General features: G+C 37.3%; 2 protein-coding genes across 7 annotated transcripts in view; one reads left to right on the top strand and one right to left on the bottom strand.

The window, feature by feature from the left end:
• The window catches only part of RPAP2 (RNA polymerase II associated protein 2), a 58,119-nt gene extending 57,274 nt beyond the window's left edge, over positions 1-845 (bottom strand). For 2 of the 4 annotated variants that reach the window (XM_038144263.1, XM_038144264.1), the window contains exon 1: positions 701-844. In XM_038144263.1, coding sequence (XP_038000191.1) covers positions 701-749 — 49 coding nt within the window. In that variant the 5' untranslated portion in view covers positions 750-844. Of the gene's footprint in view, positions 1-700 lie in introns of all 4 variants that reach the window. The other 2 variants (XM_038144262.1, XM_038144261.1) reach the window with 2 other exon arrangements.
• Positions 717-18,475, top strand: GLMN (glomulin, FKBP associated protein). 3 transcript variants are annotated; one of them, XM_038144260.1, is made up of 20 exons: positions 717-856; positions 1,044-1,180; positions 2,470-2,528; positions 2,992-3,117; positions 4,493-4,612; positions 5,634-5,742; positions 6,761-7,007; positions 7,474-7,573; positions 8,573-8,760; positions 9,244-9,297; positions 10,120-10,150; positions 10,517-10,606; positions 11,153-11,194; positions 11,287-11,360; positions 11,677-11,761; positions 12,540-12,649; positions 13,741-13,804; positions 15,827-15,950; positions 17,339-17,421; positions 17,553-18,475. In XM_038144260.1, the coding sequence occupies exons 3-20, from the start codon at positions 2,490-2,492 to the stop codon at positions 17,658-17,660; spliced, it is 1,794 nt and encodes a 597-aa protein (XP_038000188.1). In that variant the 5' UTR covers positions 717-856; positions 1,044-1,180; positions 2,470-2,489; the 3' UTR covers positions 17,661-18,475. The 3 variants fall into 3 exon arrangements, with proteins under 3 accessions (XP_038000188.1, XP_038000187.1, XP_038000186.1); XM_038144259.1 differs by having other exon boundaries at positions 2,405-2,528; positions 12,543-12,649; XM_038144258.1 differs by having other exon boundaries at positions 2,405-2,528.
• The last annotated feature ends 26 nt before the right edge of the window (positions 18,476-18,501 follow it).

The raw sequence follows: 18,501 nt of genomic DNA, 5'->3' as shown, positions 1-18,501 counted from the left end.
TGCAGCAACCAGTTAGATACACTTTTTAAAGTGTGAAAACAGACAGGCCCAACTCGTCTCATGCTCTGATTCACCATGTTCTGTATACACAAAAATGGGAAAAAATTCTGACAATAATTTTGTGCCTGCCACACCCCTCGTGTCTCTTTACCCAGCTGGTAAAGCCCAGTTCTACCCCGGCACGCCACTGCCGTCCCCACAGCTGCCCCACCGCAGGGCTCTGCTCCGGGCCAGGTCCAGCGCCGGCAGCCTGACACAGAGCCGCTATTGCCGCTCTCGGTGCCGCCCAGGACGGCGCCGTGACCCAGCTTCCGACACGGGTGTCCCGGGCAGCTGCTCCCCCACCACAAGGGCAACAGGCAGGGGAGATCCCGGGCTGTTACCCTGGGAAGGACGCGGCGCTATAGGCAGGGCTCAGCGCTCGGACCGCTCAGCTGCACGACCGCCTTCACGGGAGCGGGCCGGGGCCGCGCGGCCCCCACAGCCTGAGGGGACGAAGGGTCCCGGCCTCAGCCCGTCCGGTCCACCCCTCATCACGGCCCCGCACCCGGCAGAGGCCCACAGAGCCGAGCACGGCCGGCCCGCCGCTCCCCTCGGCACGGCGGGGCGGGCGAGTCCGCCGCTGTGCCGGTCTGGGGGCACAGGGAGAGCCCACAGCGCCGGGGGGCAGCGGGGGCTGGAGCGCGATCCTGGCGCCCACCTGCGCGCCGCCGGCGGGACCGGCCCGTGCCGGCCGCCATCATCGCCATCGCCGCCGCTCCGCCCGCCGACCTCTCACCCAGGGCGGAGCCGCTGCCGCGGCGGGGCCGGGACCGGCGACAGCGCGGAGCTGAGGGTTCCTGTGGCACGGGCTGAGGTGAGCTGGTGCGGCGCGGTGCGGTGCGGTGCCCTTGTGGCTTTTCATTCAGCCATGTGTTTACAGGCGGAGGCTGGCAGCCTTTTCGTCCCAGCCTGGGTGTTGTACCGCCCAGAGAAGGGGCTGGGGTATCTGTTTATTAGGAGGGAATTTGGTGAGTATTAATAGAACGTTTCACATGATTCAGATGCTGTCCACTTGCCGCTGAAACCTCCTAAAAGATTCAGCTGGAAACCGGATTAAGTATTAAGGCCGGAGACCATCTGCGAGCTCAGCCAGTAAATCCCTGCAACACCGTGGGTGCTTGGGGCGCGTTTCGAGGCTGTAAGTACACTGTGAAGTTACCGAGGGCTGAAAACGCAACACTACTGGCGTTCGAAAGTGTGTTAAATTATTTTGGTGGGATTAGTAACGTTCTGTAAAATGAAAAGCTTAAATAGTACAAGGTGTGGTAAGAAAGTATGTGGTAATGATCTGGTTAAAATGACAGGCTAGAAAGGATAGGTTTCAGTGACATACAGATGTCAAAGTGGGCTGTGAAGAATAGAAAGTGAGTTGATTATTCTTTGATTAAAGAAGGTCACACACAGATGCCTTTTAAGCTTTTGTGAATTGTTCTCTTTTGTGAGCATGTAGGTAGGTTCTTTATCTGTGTGTTGTCTCATGTATGTGCGCTGGTGTTTGGCCAGCGTCAACCCACCACATTCAGTAAAACTTATGAAGAAAGGCTGAGGACATTGCATGGAGATGCCTGTGTTTTGATGAATAGTTATCTAATTAACCAGCTGTATGGGTAATTGACAGTCATAGTGGTCATATAACCAGGTTTAGGCCCATGGCATTACTTAAAACCATAAAGATTATGACTGCTGCTATGATATATCACATAGGATAACCAGGCATCATTGCATTTATAATTCATGGTCCTGACTACATAAAACTTGGTACATACTTGACATTACACAAGTGTATAACTGTTGTTTTTAGCAAAAAAGTTTTAAATTTTAATATCTAGAGGTAAAAAGCCACAGAACTAGTCCAACCTAGACACTAGAAAAAAATAAATGAAACAGCATATGTAATCTTGACTGGACTGTTGATATAAACTGGCATGGTGTTTGGATCAGTGCCTTCACATCACAGGTATCGGGTTAGTGTGTTCCAGTCAGGGCTGAGCAGAAGCTCCTCTGGTCAGAGCAGTCACAGAGAATGTAGTGTGTCATGGGCGTGCACAGTTGGTGTGCAGTGAGCCCAGACCTGCTCCGTGTTAGCTGCAGTTTTCATGTATGTGCCTACAGTAGTCACTGAAACCTTCACGCTTCTTAAGATGACCCAGAAAGTACTTGAAAAATTGTTTCCCTGTACGTAGAATGCAGGTTGTTTCCTGTCCGTAATTCTGTCTCCTGCAAATATGGGGAGTAGAATAATACAGCATATACTTTGTAAAAATGAGTTTTCCCTTATTTTCTGATTATGTAGTCTTAATATTTGTCTAGGTTGTTCTTATTCCTCCATTAACATTTTTTTGATAATGTGATTATTTTTCAGCCTCTTTTTTAAGTTCGTGTGATTTAATACTGCCCTCTCTAATTTATAATAAATTTTCATGCCAGAAGAACACAGTCAAACTGTAATGGCAGTTGATGAACTTCAAGCCATAATACAAAGATGCGTAAGTAGTTTTCTTTCCTTAGAAGTAACAAGTGTCAGTAGTGTGAGTTTCTTTTCATATATTAGAATTAAAGCCAAAATGTCCTCAAAAGACAAGTTGGTTGTTGGTAGAACTCTTTATGGAGCAGCTAAGTTCAGCCTCCATGTTTTATTGACTTCTCTGTGGTGCTTATCCCAAGATGCTTGATTATTTCTGCTTTTTGGAGGAGGAAGTGTTCTTCTGCCTAGGAACAAAAGCTGGGTTGTAGAAAACACATCTTCCAAATAGAATGCTGTAGTCTAGACTTAGTGCTCTTCAAATACTGCCTTGTCTTCTGTAGTAACTTGGTAGCTTTTTTGGTATGTGAAAAATGTATAAAAGTTACAATGATACTACATTTAATTTTGAAATGAAAGCATGGATTTTCTTACTTCTTAATTGACTTTGATAAGTATGGAGTTAAACATTTATATTTTCTTTCTAGCAAATTCTGGAAGAAGCTGATTTCAAAGGAGAAGATTTTAATCTGTTTCAGGTAGCAGGTCAGAAGTGTTTGGAAGATGGATATGCAGCTCAGTTATTAGAAGTAATTCAAAATGAGAAAAACAAGGTGAGTTTAAGTTTGCACTACATATTAGTGTTTATTAACATCATTAAATATAAAACTGCTTATTAAGAGGGAAAAGCTTCTTTCTCTGTGGAGCAAGGCTGTACATATGAGTAGCTAATAAGTTGCTCTGTGTTAAGTGCACATAATTCTGTATTCAGGTAGCTCACAGAAACCCAAGTCATGGTAATCTTGACAAAACCATTAATAACACTTCCGTGAGTGAGGCAAAGAGAAAAGGAAGCAGAAAAGCATAATGAGGAGAAAGCGACAGTGTCCCGCTTCCACAGGACAGGGGTTTCAGTTGGTGTGCTGGGCCAGCTGGCATGGAGTTGGCTTTCTTCATGGCAGCCTGCACAGTGCTGTGCTTTAGGTTTGTGACCAAAAACGGTGCTGATAATACACCAGTGTTTCAACTACTGCTGATCAGTGCTCGTGCAGCATCAAGGCCTTCTCCCTTTCTCACTCTGCTCCCAGTAAGCAGGGAATTTGGGAGGAGGCACAGCTGGGACAGCTGGCCCAAAGCAGTGAGATACTCCGTACCATACAACATCATGCTCAGCAGTAAAGACATGTGGGTGGGGACCCATTCAAAGTAGTTGTTTGGGGGCTGGCTGGGTATTGGTCTCCTCATGGGAGTTCATCTGCATCATTCCCCATCATACCCTGATGTCTTTTCTCCTTCACTTATTACATTTGCCTTATCTCATCTTCAGAGTTCCTCTGTTTTGCTCTTTTGACTCTTGCCCCTATCCCACTGAGGGACAAGAGCAAGTAGCTGAAGGGTGCTTAGTTGCTGTTGGGGGTCAGCCTACCACAAATGGATATAATAATATTGGCCAACTGTAGGAGCCAACTAGGCTGATGCTAATTTGAAATACTAATGTCTGTGGGCATTAGGGATGCTGAGACAATATACCAAATTGAGGAGAGATAAATAGGAAGTTCAGAAAGAAAGTGAAGGGTAGAATATTTTAGCAATGTTACATGGGGTTCACAATCTGGTTTTGAATTTTGTGAGTTTGGAGTAGCAACTGAAAGTCTCAGTCCCTTCATGAATAATTTGTCCAAGGGTTCTTGCAGCACAACTCCTCTGCTCAGTGTCGTTTTAAATGTATTGTCATGGACATTTAGACGTATATATTGACATGTCAATTATTAGAAGAAAACTATACAAAATATGCATCTGTGTTTATGGGTAAGGGGAGAGGATATGTGTGTCAAATTATGGTGACAATTGTTAAATATTCAATGACAGTGACAGTAATGTTTACAACTGGACATTGATCTGTTGTTGCTTTTGGTCTTTATGTATACAATCTTTCTGGGTTTAGAAGACATCCAGTTTTGGTTTATTCTCTGAATATCTGTTTTTTAGGTTATCATCAAGAATATGGGTTGGAATCTCATTTCACCTCTTGTTAGATGTATTTTTATGTATAAACAAGAAGATGATAAGCGAGAACACTGCCTGAGGATATTAGATCAGTTGGCACAGGTATGGTTTTGAAATACATCATTATGATAGAGCAGTGTTAGGGAAGTTCTGCACAAAAAGGGGTTCAAGATCATTAATCTATGAAGCTAGTACACCAAAGGCCAGTTACACAAACATGTTTATACAATTTGATTCTGACAATATTTGCATAATGAATCTACATTACTACTTGGGTAAGCTGCTCTTAGTTTAATGTTCCCTGGCCTCAGTTTAAAGGCACAGAGAGTTCTAAATTCATGGTGTGTGTTCAGTGTCTCTTTGTTTGGAAGTGATAGGCTCAGCATCAGAGGTGTGGTTTTCACATGAAAATGAGCTAAATTGATCTGAAGGAAACAATCTGACCTGAGTTAGCTAGCTTGAGTAAAACTTACAGTATGTTGCTAAATGTCTTTTCTAGTGTCTAATTCAAGGTCTCACTGTTCATGTTCTCTCTTTGGTTGTTTCAAAACCGTTCTGCAAGACTTTGCCATTTTCCACTTATCTCTGTCTGAATAGTATTTATTGTTCTCTGTTCTATGATTGACTTGGAAAAGTCTTTTCCTTAAATCATTCACCCTTCCTCAATATGAGAATCATTACCTGATGATTCTGATGGAGTAGGAGTGGAAAAATGTTTTAACCTGCAAAAGACTCATTCTCTTTTCATTTATGCACTCCAAAAACAACTTGCAAACTTTATAGCTTGAATTAAATTCACACTCAAATTCTGCTTCTCTCTCTGCTCCAAAGAATTGCTTTGCAAAGGTACTGTGAGGTTTTTACAGCCCATTAAAATCAGGTTTAGTGTCAGTTTTTACTGTTACGTGCTTTCAGCTCATATGAAAGTGCACACACAGGTGTGCTCTGCAGTAGATGTTAATTGTAGGCATGTACTTACTGTTTCATATTTGTTTTCTTAAATCTTATCTTAGATGTTCAGATCTTCTCTCTTGACATTCAGGAACTTCTGTATTGTGTGTGATTTATTTTTTTGATTATGACCATGGGTTATTTAAAAATATGCATTGTTCCTCTCTTGCAGCTCTGCAATCCAAAGGAACTTTTTTTGGGTTTACTTGAGCAGATTGAGCAGACTTCTGGAGAGCAAGTGTGTCAAACTGTCATGTTATTGCTTCAGCCTTTGCAGACAGGTGGGATTCAGTTTATCATGTGATTTCTGAATTAAATTATTTTCTCATTTATTTATCAATTTAGTTTAGCCTTTGCTGGAACGGTTTCAGAATAAATCTGTCCTGACAAGCTTTACAGTCTACTATATTCTGCAAAATAACAGAATGCATAAATTTCATACTTATATTGGCCTGTTAGAAAAACATTTTAGATGGATCTAATAGCATCAGTTGGAAAAGCAATATTCAGCTATTTTTCATCATTTACAAGAATTTGGTCCTATGACAGTTATATTTAGAGGTATAAAGCACTCCTATTGCTGTTGTAGAAATAGGGAATCACACAGATTTGTGAAACAAGCAGTAGTTTCTGTTTTCTTGTATGAGATGAAATGAAGTGTTGTGTATCAAGGTGAAGTCTGATTGTAGCAATCTCCAGGATATGTAATTGTATTATGTTAGAATTTAACAACAGAAATATGTGGTTTTTTTGGATAGCCAGTCTGCAATTAGTCTGCACTGAGTCCAGTTAAATGGAGAGCCTCTGGTGCTGCTTCCTCAGTCTGGGAGCATGTCTGTTATTTTTGCCATGGAGTAAAAACCAGAGTCAGTTCTCAGCAGAAAAACTCGGCTATTGCCTCTGGTTTTGCCAAGCACAAAAGGAGTCAAGTAATAAATGCATTTTCTGGGTCAGATATGTGTCATTTCACTTAGCCCAGTTCTAGAAAACATTTTTTAGTCCTAATCCTGGTTCTCTGGAGAAAGGAAGAACATAGAAATGTGTGACAGATTTAATATTTGTTATTTGCAAAGACATGGCCATGTTAACTACAGTATATTAAACTAGGTGATGATGTTTAGTCTTGCTGGATTTGCTCATGTGATTTCAGGTGTCTGTCCCTCTTCCTACCTGAAAACAAAATGTTTTCTTTCCTAGTCACATCTTTTTCCTTCATGTTTTCCTCTACTAAGTAAGTAGTAACTTAATGTCTCAAAATGTTCTCTGTTCTTTTTCCCTTTTCTATTTTCTTTCCCCCAGTGCTTTTGAACCTTCAGAACAAGAAGGCCTACTCAGTGGGTTTGTCATTGGCCATGATTATGAATCAGCTCACTCCCTTACCTGTACCTTATACAAAACAACAAATACAAGAAGATAAACTTGGTCTCTGTCAATGTTGTAATGCAGTGGTGGACTTTGCTAAACCTTTTGTGAATGAAGTTGTTAAAAATATGGAAAAGTCATCAGAATACAATGATATGGAGCTGAAAGAAGAATTAAAGAAATTGTGAGCATTTTATGTCTGTTCTATATATTCCTGTAACTTAACAAAATGAATAGTAGACAATTATTATACAGGTAGCAAATAAATAATCCTTTAGTGTTTTATAATGCTGCCAACATATATCTAACTAATGTGGTATTCTTACAAAAAACCCCTAAATAGATCTTCTATATTTATGCTTTCTGTTTAGTAGAGGGAAATGGTAAAGAACTATTCATGCATTGTGAAGCTGAGTTGGTGTTCCTCTGTTCCTCAAATTTCCAACAATGAGAATAATCGCAGTCTGGAGGTGAAGTCTAAGTAATGCTTCTACAGGAGATGTTGGGTTTTTATTTTTTTATTCTCCTTGGAATACCTTGAATAGCAGCAGCTGATGTCAATATAGGCATTATTCTTGATCATCAGTGACACTATCATAGTCTGTATTTATGACTGTACTGGTGATTTATTCCACCCCTTTCTTTTTCAGCTGTATGCAAAGCCTGAAATACCCATTATTGACAGCTCAGCTTGAACAACTTGAGGGCATTGAAGAACATCCTTTTCGGCATTTTGCAACTGAAATTATAGTGAGTGCAGTAGAAGTGAATTCCAGTCTGTGCAGAGCCAGTGGTCTAGTTCACAACTGCCTGTAATTTGTTCTAGTGCTCATTTTGATTTCTGTATTGGTTAGTGGGGTGACTTAATGGGCTGAGTAAGGTATATCCTGCCTTTCCAGTTGGGCACAGTCTGAAACCATGTTCTTAATGCTAATCCTGAATTACTTTTTCTTCTCTTTCTCAATAAACTTCTGTTTATGGCTTTAGGTAGTGAGAGCTGAAGCTAAGGTCAGTAAGTCATGCTTAGACTGTATGACATCTTGCATAATCCTAATTTTCCAAAATGTGCCATCCTGGATGTTGGGTTTGGACAACCTCAGAATAGTGAGCTGACCTTGATCTCCCCATTGCTCTGTAATATGTTCAAGAGGGGTTACACTATGTCCTCAGCCACTTGAAGGGTGTGAGGAGGTAACCCCTGAAGTATTTCTGATTTACAAATGTCAGGTGTTCCTTGTGTTGTGCATCATGGGAAAGAGAGGCCATATAAAGCAAATCTAACTTTAAATCATGGCTTGTCTTTAGCAGCTGAATGTTGTGTTCCATACTGATTAGTAAGAAAAAACCAAAATATTGAGTAATCTGTGATGTGAAAAGCAGAGATTTTGTAACATAATGTTTTCATGAATCTATTGTTACTCATAGCATTAGGGATAAGAGAGCTGAACTAGGAGTTTGATGATGGTCTTCATTCTCTCTTTTGCTAACTTTTGTGTGCTTGACTCTGCTATCTTAGTAACATTTTTCTAACACTAGTTATTTTTCCTCCAGGATTTTTTGCGTGTGTTTGTGCATATATCATAAATACCACGTATTTGTATTCATTTATATATTACAAACATAACATTCATGTTTATTTATATGCATGCTGTACAAGAGAATGTATGTAAATACAGTTAGAGCTTTAAAACTTAATTGGCATACAGTTATTTTAAAGGCAACTATAGGAAATCTGTTTTTATTTTTTAGGACATTTTATGGAATATAGGAGAATTGACACCATTAGTGTTTGTACATCATAAAGGCAAAAGTCCACAGTGGGAGAATCAGGAGTTTGCAGATATAGAGCGAAAGAATTCTGCTGATTCTTTGGCATGTCTGTCATATCTGATGTTTGTTCAGCATTTTGGTATTGAATGCTTTCCAGTGGTTTTTAGGTAAGAAAAACCTAAAATTCTTTCTTGCTTATCGTATGTCTCTACTTTGAAGATTCTTTCTGAGTGGAAGAGAACTTTATTTGTGAATAGTTATGAATGAAAACTATTTCAGTAGTATTAATTTTATGTCAATATTTATGCATTTATATTTTATGTAGCTTATGTTATATAAAGAACATACTCCTGCAGATTAGTCTAGTGTTGTTTAATTTTAGATGAGCTGTCCTTTAAAGGAAACTACTATGATTAGTCACGTGCTGAAAATTAATGTGTATTAATTGTTCATTTGCAAATCTATAGACAGTTTCCCCATAAGAGTTCTTAACAGTGATTTGATTTACAATTTTTTGTCTACTTAAGAATCAATAATTTTAGAAAGAGATTTTAATTTTTTAAAAGAATACTAATCCTGTCAAATGTATTAATTATGTGCAAATGTATATGGCTTATGCAGTTTAATGTAGCTGGATTCTTCTCTTCTAGTCCTTCATACCTTCTGCTGTGCAATATGACACATATTGAAGTGCTGCTGAAAAGGTAGGGTTTGCAGGTCTAGATAGTGAGTGTGATCTTTAACAGTAACTCATTAAAAAAATTTGAAATTCTGAGAAGTTCAGAGGAGATTTATAAACTTGAGTATGAAAATGGCAAGTTTCACTATAAGATGGCTTCTCTTACTAAGAAGCAGAAGTTGTCTAAACATTTATGTATTGTTTTCATCTTGTATTGTGATACCATTTTTAGAAACTTTATTCTGAAAATGTAAAATTAATAGTTTAAACACATGTAGAATAATTAGAGTGTGTACTTACTTGCCCTTCTATAACAATTATTACTAAAGGCAACTATTGTGAAAATATTTATTGGAATGTATTCTGAGATGATATGCAAAATGATTAAAGGTCAGGCTTTCTAAAGGAAACTAAACTTTACTGTATATTGTGATTATTTCACCCTCCATAAGCAGCAGTGTTACCAAATAGTTTCTAGCACTGCTATGAAAGGCAAGGTTCCTATTCTGACTGCTTACCATTTCATTTTCTTTGGTAATCAATGGCTCAGTTCCTGTGGGAGATGACACTGCTTTTGAGCACGTATAAATACTGAGGGGAAAAAGTCAAAGAGATGAGTCTAATGTTCAATTTCTCCCATGGAGATGCTGTCTAATGTTCAATGCTCCCATGGAGCATCAGCAAGTTTATTCTAAAAATCTTTGGGAAGAATAACAAAGATCCTGTATTTTAAAAATGGAATGAAAATTGTTGAGGGACAAGTTCTTGTTGACCTGTGTTCTACTATTTCTTCTCAAATATCAACTGTCTTTTTAATTCACAACTTAAATCTGATTTTTTTTTCTAGAACAGAAGAATCTGTATTATCTAAAGGACTTGTAAGTTATTTTAAATTAAATTTTTGATGTTAGAATGTTTCATTTTTTCAGTTTAAGGAATGGTAAAACTTTTGTTTGTCCTTCTAGGAGAGGTATAAATGTTAGTTCAGGTAATAGTTCCAGAAATATTTTGAGGCTTAAGTATCTTTCAGTCATACAAACACCTGTATTTATTGAACTTTACAGTCCTGCATAAATGTTTAAATTACAGCAATCACTTATAATTGCAGCTGCTTGGAACTTGCAATATCTGAATGAGTATTTATGAGTGAAGGCTGTTTTAGCCATGAGATGTTAAGCTGATAGATTAGTGCCCTGTATATGTGCATACTGTTGACATCTTTCTTTTCTTTTCCACATGTGCAGGATCTCTTTGAGAGCTGTTTATTGAGAATGGAAGATAACAGCCTTCTCCATCACTATTTAGAGCTCAGAGACTTTATTAATGTACCTCAGGTAATAAGAAGTAGTGTACAGGAGTCTTCAAAGTTTGATTAGAAATAATACCTAGCTGTCCTCTAGGTGTTTGAGAAGAGGGCATCTTACTGGACCTTTATACAGCTGTGCTGTTAAATTGAAACCTTCAGTGTCTTGCTATACAGAATTCTTTTCTGCCTGCAGCAGCATGAAGTTCCAGTGACAATTAAAATACAAATTAAAATAAACCCAATGTATGTGCAGGTCACTGAAGCAGATCTTAGTTGAAAGGTGGTGCTTGCTCATATTTGTCTCCTCCTTGCCAGCCTGCTGCTTGGTTACATTCTTACCTGGAAACCAGCAGCACAAGAATAGCGTTCTTGCAGATCAGCCCTGGGATTTTGACCACTGAAGCAAGCATGAATTTCTCTCACAAGAATCTTTTATTCCCTGGACGTTCCCAAGTGTGCTGTGGGTTTTTTGTTTGGTTTGTTTTTTTACAGTCTTGAGTAGATTTTAGTCAGTGTGATGTAATGTAATAACCTGTATGTAATTATAAATTCTATTTTCTTTCTCTGACTGCAGGATTTGGTGAAAATTATGACCCTTTGTCCCATGGAGCATATGGTATGTTAAGTGGCCTGCAGAATCAGTTGGATTCTGAATGCTGAATTAATTGTTTTTGGAATTGATCTGATAAACATCTCTCTTTTCTTTAGAGAAAGAAGAGTTTACATATTTTGCAGTTGTTCATAGACAAGTTTGATACAGAGGGAAAGTACACATTATTCAGGTATGTATCCAGCTTACAGGAGTTTGTGTAATCTCAGCCCTAGTGCAGCTTAATCACATCGATACATTGATCTCTGACAGAATTTCCATCTGATAAGCCACATTAATTTTACTATGTTAATGTTTTGATAAATAATAAATTTCAATTGCCTCATGTAAAATCAGCTGTTTTATGTAAGCCAGTGTTTAAAGGTTACATAGTCATACTGTTCTTCTGTGGTAAAACTCCCACTTGGTGAATGTTATCTAAGTTTTGAGCTAACTCTATGGGCATCTTTAAAGAGATAATACCTTTGTTTTGTTTTGTTTGTTTGAAGGTGTTTACTGAAGACAAGCAACCATGCTGGTGTGGAAGGATACATTATTAAAAATATAAAGGACCAGATTCACTTAGCGTTAATGGTGAGGCTGTTACCAATAAAAGTCAAGTTGTCTTCTCAAAATTCTGTCAGTACAATATCGAGAAAATGTCTGCAACTTAAACTTCTAGTGGTACATTAAAAAAAATCTGCTTTGAAAAGACACATAACATTAGAAAATTTTATTAAAAACATTACTTTGGCTTTTTCTGTCTATGCATATTTAGGTTATAATTTTACAGTTGTATTTTTAATTGCACTATCTTATTGTATTTTTCAAAGAAGTTTTTTACCTTTTCTGTGCTTGAAAATACATTTATTTCTTAAAATGGAACTGCTCAGTATATTGTTTTATCCCCACAGTTCCTCATTTTTAAAATAAAATTCAAATACTACAGTTCAGATAGAATTATTAATTTTTTCTTTGCTTTTATGATGACAGTCAGCATTTTATTATGAGTGCTTTGCAAATGATAAATCCATTAGGAAGGGCTGGGCTAGATCAAAGCCATTTTAATCTCATATTTTATAATAATTATACCAGAAAGTTGGGAAAATTAATTAAAACTATATGATTAACTTTTTACTATGCAGTTTCAGTATTCTCTTACTATGCTTCTTCCATTTATTTCCTGGCTGACAAAAAATTTTAAAATTATGAAGAAGCTGGTTTGTGTGCTTCACTCACAGGTCAATATTAGAAAACATTTCTTACAGGTTTGATTTTTTTTTTTAAACTTTTCTGTTATATGCAAGTTGTTGTTACAGTATTTAAGACCTAAATTTTGTACTCAGCTGAACTTTTTGTATTTTTTTTTCAGAAGGAGTCTGACAACATTTGGTTTACAGGACATCACCTGATCGCCCTTCTAGATTTAGTACTTTCACTTCCAGAAGGTGCTGAGACTGATCTTCTGCAAAACTCAGACAGGTGAGTAGTAATAACAGTTCCAAGCTTTTCTTCTTTCTTCATTATTAAAAAAGACTTTAAACTACCTTCTACAGTGGTGTATGCTGTCATGTAATTAATGAGGTGACAACATCAATGTATTTTGAGGTTTTGGAACTAGAAATGGAAATGGTCACTTATTTTAACTAGCTCTAGGTAGAAGAATGTCACAATGCCATTACATTAATTTTTAACAATAAAAAAGGATGTCCTCCTCCATTCCCCAGGGATGTAAGACTTCAGATGTGAAATGACATAACTAATGGGTGAAGCATTATTTCCTCAGGAATGTATGGTATGCTCTCTGCAGAAGCAGTTGAAGGAATAAAAGCAATGTGGTGTGCTATCTAATATGATACAGGGGAATAATAATTAGATGCAACCTATGGTGTAAGGCATCTTTGAGGCAGTTTCACAGATTGCTACTGGGAATCCAGTGTCTCATGAGTAGGATTACAGATCCACCTGAACAGTAAATAATTGCATTAAAAAAAAAAACAAAACCAAAAACCAGAAATGTGTGTTGTGTATATAGGCTAGGTCTTCCTATATGATAAGTAATATGATTATGCTTGGGCTTGTAAATCAGTGGGGAGATAATGTCCAGATGGACACATACCTGCTTTAAAAGCCCAGAAGTATGATGGTTAACTGGAAAAAAAAACAATTAATAATAAAAGTATGGTAGAACAAAAGCAAAAAAAAAATACTTTAAAAAGCACACTCTAAAGTAAAAATTTGGTACAGTAATAAAGAAAATTGTCACACTAATTTCAATTCAACTTTGGATCACCAGTGATACATACTATAAATTCTGTGATACGGTTCTGTCTCTTGAGAGGATTCTTTCCCTCACAATCAGCAGCCCTCTGCAATCTGATGGCAGTTTCAGTTTTACTTGCAAAGTGTGAACTGTAGTATGGACATCACCACACACGGTGCTCTAGGTGGAGCTGTACTGCTCAAAAGATGGGTGATTCCTTTTTGTACAAATGGATACTCCATACTAGCATGTCTGGCTAATGGACAATTAAGATCCTGGTAATAGGTATCTGTATGTTTTTAATTCACAGGATTATGGCATCACTGAATCTGCTGAGATACTTGGTTATTAAGGATTGTGAAAGTGACAATCAAGTACGTACTATTTGATTTGAAAATGACTGATTAGCTGAGAGGTGGATTCACAGGAACACTGTTATCCTTGATTCAAAAAAACGTGGGTTTTGCATTTTTCTTTGCAATGGTTAATTCCCCAGAAGCGATGCTTTTATTAAGACATTAGGAAATAGGTGATATGTTTGATGAAATTGTTTGCATATATACTGTTCCTATAAACAAACAAATCCTTTTACTCTGCTTGTTGAACTGTAATCTATCTCCATAACAATAGAGTATGTCACCACAAAATCACATACCCAACAAGTATTACCACATGACAAAATTGTTATTTTTGCTTATTTATTTGCTGCTATCCCTCAAACCACCAACTGGATATCTTTATAGCAATAACAACAAAATAATATAATTTACTGTTTTCTAAAATATAGAAAAAATTCTGATCTACTTTTAGACTAATTTGAGATGTAAGAATAAATTTTGTAAGTGCCCAATAATGTTACTAATCTAATTAGAATAACAGTGAAATAACTAGCAGTGATTGCCGAAACCGTAATGAAAATGAACAGCAAAAATAGCTTACAGTGGGTGCATTTCTAATTTACTATTTGTGTAATTAGTTAATATTGGTAGACTGTATCTGTTTGTCATATTTAAGGGGTGATTACTATTTAAGCACTGACAATGGTCTCCTCAGTTACATGTAAATACATAGCTTTTTAAGAAAAGTAAGAATTCCTCTTTTATTATTAATAAAAAACTACACTTAGTAGCACTCAGCTGCTCTAACAGTGTTGTCTAGTACCTGGCAAAAAGAATGTCCGTACAGTTTGAGCAAAAATAGCATCACATCTTCTGAAGATTTTCCCTTAACTTTAGGCTCTGTCAGTTCTTCTTGACTTCTTCCTTGTCTCTCTTCATACAGTGCAAGTGAGGCAGAAAGAAAATGCCTCCTTCCATGTCAGTTCAGATATTTTGATTGCTGTGTAGCAAGCATTTTCATTAATCGTTTAAAAATAAGTATTTTTCTAGAAAGTTCCTTTTTAAAGCCACATTCTGGTGGAAGTAATTACTGTTCTTCTTTGAACTGTTAACTGTGTCATCTAGTATTAAAATTTGGTGGATTTCCCACTGTCGTTAGTGGATTCACTGTATTTAAAATTGAATTTTTTTTTTTTTATTGTCCTTATTCTGCCTTTTGAGGATACTGCCTGAAGAAAGGAGTTGTATAAATGGCTCCTATATACAAAGCAGCCTTTGTGTCTTTGGATTTGTTTCCTTCTACAGCAGTTTGTAGCAAACCCAAGCTTATTTTCCTCTCTTGAACAGCCTTGGTTTTGAGCATCTTTTCCTTGCACCTCCTGCTTCCTGAATGCCACTATTGTAAACTCCTGCTTTCTGCCCGTGTCAAACTGGGGAGAATTTTGTTGTCACTGTGGCCACTGTGCTGAAGGAAGGGAGAGGAGCATATCCAGTAACATTCCTACAGTGCTTTTAAAGTGCAGTATAGACAATTGGGAAGCCTGATATTTATCACCACTTTCATTTGGCATCACAATACAGTGTTAATTCAGGAATGTTAATTTAAACATTTGTTCTGTTCTGCTGCTGAATTATCTGAGAGGAGCCTACAACTGCCATTTACTTGCTGTAGAGATTCTAGCCTGAGAAAGGGCCTAGAACCTCCTCTCCAACACATCAAGATTTTTCAGTTTTGCTTACAAGAACAGGCTGAAAATGTGCATTTCCATTGCTGTAGTTACCAGCCTACACACTAAGTCCTCCCTAACTCTGCACCTTTCTTTTGACTGCTTCATCAGCCAATCAACAAATAATGTAGGGGAGAGGAAGAGGAGCTGAAATACCCATCACAATACTGCTTATGCTTAAATGCATGAGTCTGAATTATTTTTTTTCTCTTTTCCTCCCAGCACAGAAGCATATGTTATAAAGACTAGTCAAAAAACTTGTGCTCAGAAGCTTAGTATTGCAATGCTTCATTGAAAGTGTTTTGTAACCTTCTCTGTTCTGTTTGACTAGACTGGTGTATGGACCACACTTGGCAAGATAGAGCAGAATTTCTTAAAACCACTGCGTGTAGGACTCAATATGTCAAAAGCACATTATGAAGCAGAAATTAAAAATAAGAAAGAAAACAGAAAAGGTCAGTTTTTGTTGGTTTTTTCTTCTTCGCTTTGTTCACATCTAGAAACTTCGGTAATCCTTTGTAAATGAGGAACTGCTGAATGCTGCAGAGATCATGTTTTATTTAACTGTTGCCACTATTCCAAATTTCAAATAATAATTCAATAGTTGCTGTATTAAAATTTTTCATAATTGGTTAGAAAAATCTGAACTTACCTGTCATCACACTTGTAAATCTTATGGAAACCTGATAGAACTGTTACACAAAGACCTTCAGAACTTGTTCTGCATTTATACTTTTGATTTAAATGTTACAGAGGAGAAACTAAGTTTCTCTGAATACATAACCCTTAGGTTTTATACCAGGTGTGGGAGGGTTAACTAGGGAAAATAAGTCACAGTGCTCTCTAAAGCCTGAAGCATTACATTCATTTTTTAAAATACTTTTTTTTTTTTAATCTGACACACAGAATCAGATTCTGCTCTGGGTTAAGCAGACACATTGCATGGGGCACAAGAGCTGTAGCTGCTTTAGGCAATCTCTCTGTATGTCAGATCCTCTGTTCCTTGTGGTCTCCAGTATAATTAAGATAGCCCAAGGAATTAGTGTCTGCTACTAAAAATGTCAATACAGCTTTTTGCCCCTAGTCTTATCCTCTTCTGTTGCAAACTATGTACTTATGAGGCAACGAAGGGGACTTTTTTTTTCTCAAGAAAACCTGTGGATATGTCTCTGAAGGGAATCCTTCAGAATTAATCAGGAAGCTTTTTCTTAAGTCCCTCTTACACTTCTCTAGCCTTCGACAAAGTATAAAGAATTTTGAGTTTGGGAGAGAACATCTAAATTGTAACAGTAAATGGTTTACCTTTCTTCCCTTGTGTTTAATCTTTGTAAGCATTACATTGAATTTCAAGTATGTGGTCTGAATGTAAGAGGTTTTCCCCTTATTTTTCAGACCTGTCCTTGTAGTTTAGCCTGCTGCAAGTAATCTTTCTGAAACAGAGAAGCCTGCAGCCTTTTCTTAATAAAATAAGTATTTAATGTCTGGATTCATTAAATCAAGCTAAAGAACCTCTTACTATCTCCCTGGATGTGGAAATACTAAAAATGTATCAAAACTGGGCCAGATAACATTTTATTTTTCCTTTTGAAGAGCATGTGAGCTCTATAAAATTAGTTCCAGTTGCAGATCTTGCCTGTTGAGTAATGTAGGCATTTGTGCTACACAAAGTATAAAGATATCACCCAACTCCAACTGTATTCCTCTTAAGGTTCAGCACCCTCTGTCATGTGTTTTGTCAATGCCTAGATTTCTGTTCTTAACAATTACTGTCATGAAATGTTGATATTTTAAATATTCTTTAATTCTAAGAGTCATGTTGTTATCTTCATGTTTTCTCCTACAGAGGCACAAAGTTCTAACACAGTTTGCTCTGTAACTGTTAGCGGGGAAAAGATGCCTGCCATGACTACTGGAATGCAGCTTCAAGTGAGTTTGCACTTCCCTTCAGTCACTCAGAAGTACAGACTTTTTTTTTTTCAATGTGGAGACAAAAGTAAATACAAAATGGGTAAAAAATAATCTAGTAAAAATAACACTCATCTTTCTTGTCATTTCAGGTTTTACATTCAGCTCTCTTCACATTTGACTTAATAGAAAGTGTTCTAGCTCGAGTAGAAGAACTCATTGAAGTGAAAACAAAAGCTGTAATGGATGAGAATAGTTAAGGCAGCTGAAGTGTTTGAATTAGCATACTCCTGACAAGATCATTTGGACTATGAGACTTCAGTTGCAAGGGAGGCTATGGCCCTGTAAAGAAGAGCAATTTACAGTGGCCTCCAGAAGAACTGCAAATGCTGCTCTTCATAAATCTTGTTGCTGTTCTTTTTTATTATTTTTTTGCTCTTGTTGCATGTGATTTGCAGATATGGTCTGTTTACTCCTCTTCAGAATTTGATGCTTTTTCTTAAGTTTAGAAACTAAAAAAAATAACCAGGTGTGTTCTTCTCTGTGGCAAGGAGGTATGGTTAGGCATTTATTTTTTTTAATTTTCAGAATTTGTTGGCTAATAGTTGCTGACTGGTGTTGTGAACTACAAAGATTTTTATCAAGTGATTGAAGAACCATTAATTAAAAAGCCCTGTTTAAGCAAAAGATATTTTTATTAGCACATTTTAATGTTGACAAACAAGCTTCTCTATTTGCAGACAGGACTGTAAGGTACAGATAGCTAACACTATAGAATATACAATCTGTAGAGAGTAAAAACACTGTGGCAAAGGAAACCAGGTTTCAAGAAAAACAACTTTGAGCCAAATAAGATGTTAGAACTTAGTAACATAACAGATAACACTTATGTTTAAAAAACAGTGTAAGGTTGCATACATACAGCTGCTGTTTTTAGGGATACCTATATTTTGGAATTGTTTTAATCATCCTTATCTTTAATTGTACAACTTTCCGTAAAATATAGTAAATTTTTTGGGGAATTATTAATAAACAGATGAGCCTCTAAGGTCAGAACCAAGTTAAAAATAAGGATGACTTTCCTATCCTGCAGCCAAACCA

This window comes from Motacilla alba, chromosome 8 (assembly GCF_015832195.1).
Source record: "Motacilla alba alba isolate MOTALB_02 chromosome 8, Motacilla_alba_V1.0_pri, whole genome shotgun sequence".
Taxonomy (NCBI): Eukaryota; Metazoa; Chordata; class Aves; order Passeriformes; family Motacillidae; genus Motacilla; species Motacilla alba.
The sequence above is the reverse complement of the archived record's forward strand: the minus strand, read 5'-3'. Positions and strand labels throughout refer to the sequence as shown.

Coding starts and splice junctions, on each gene's coding strand:
- GLMN (XM_038144258.1), top strand. CDS start 2,463: ATGCCAGAAGAACACAGTCAAACTGTAATGGCAGTTGATGAACTTCAA. Junction 3,118..4,492: donor TTCAAAATGAGAAAAACAAG/GTGAGTTTAAGT, acceptor TCTGTTTTTTAG/GTTATCATCAAGAATATGGG. Junction 4,613..5,633: donor TATTAGATCAGTTGGCACAG/GTATGGTTTTGA, acceptor CCTCTCTTGCAG/CTCTGCAATCCAAAGGAACT.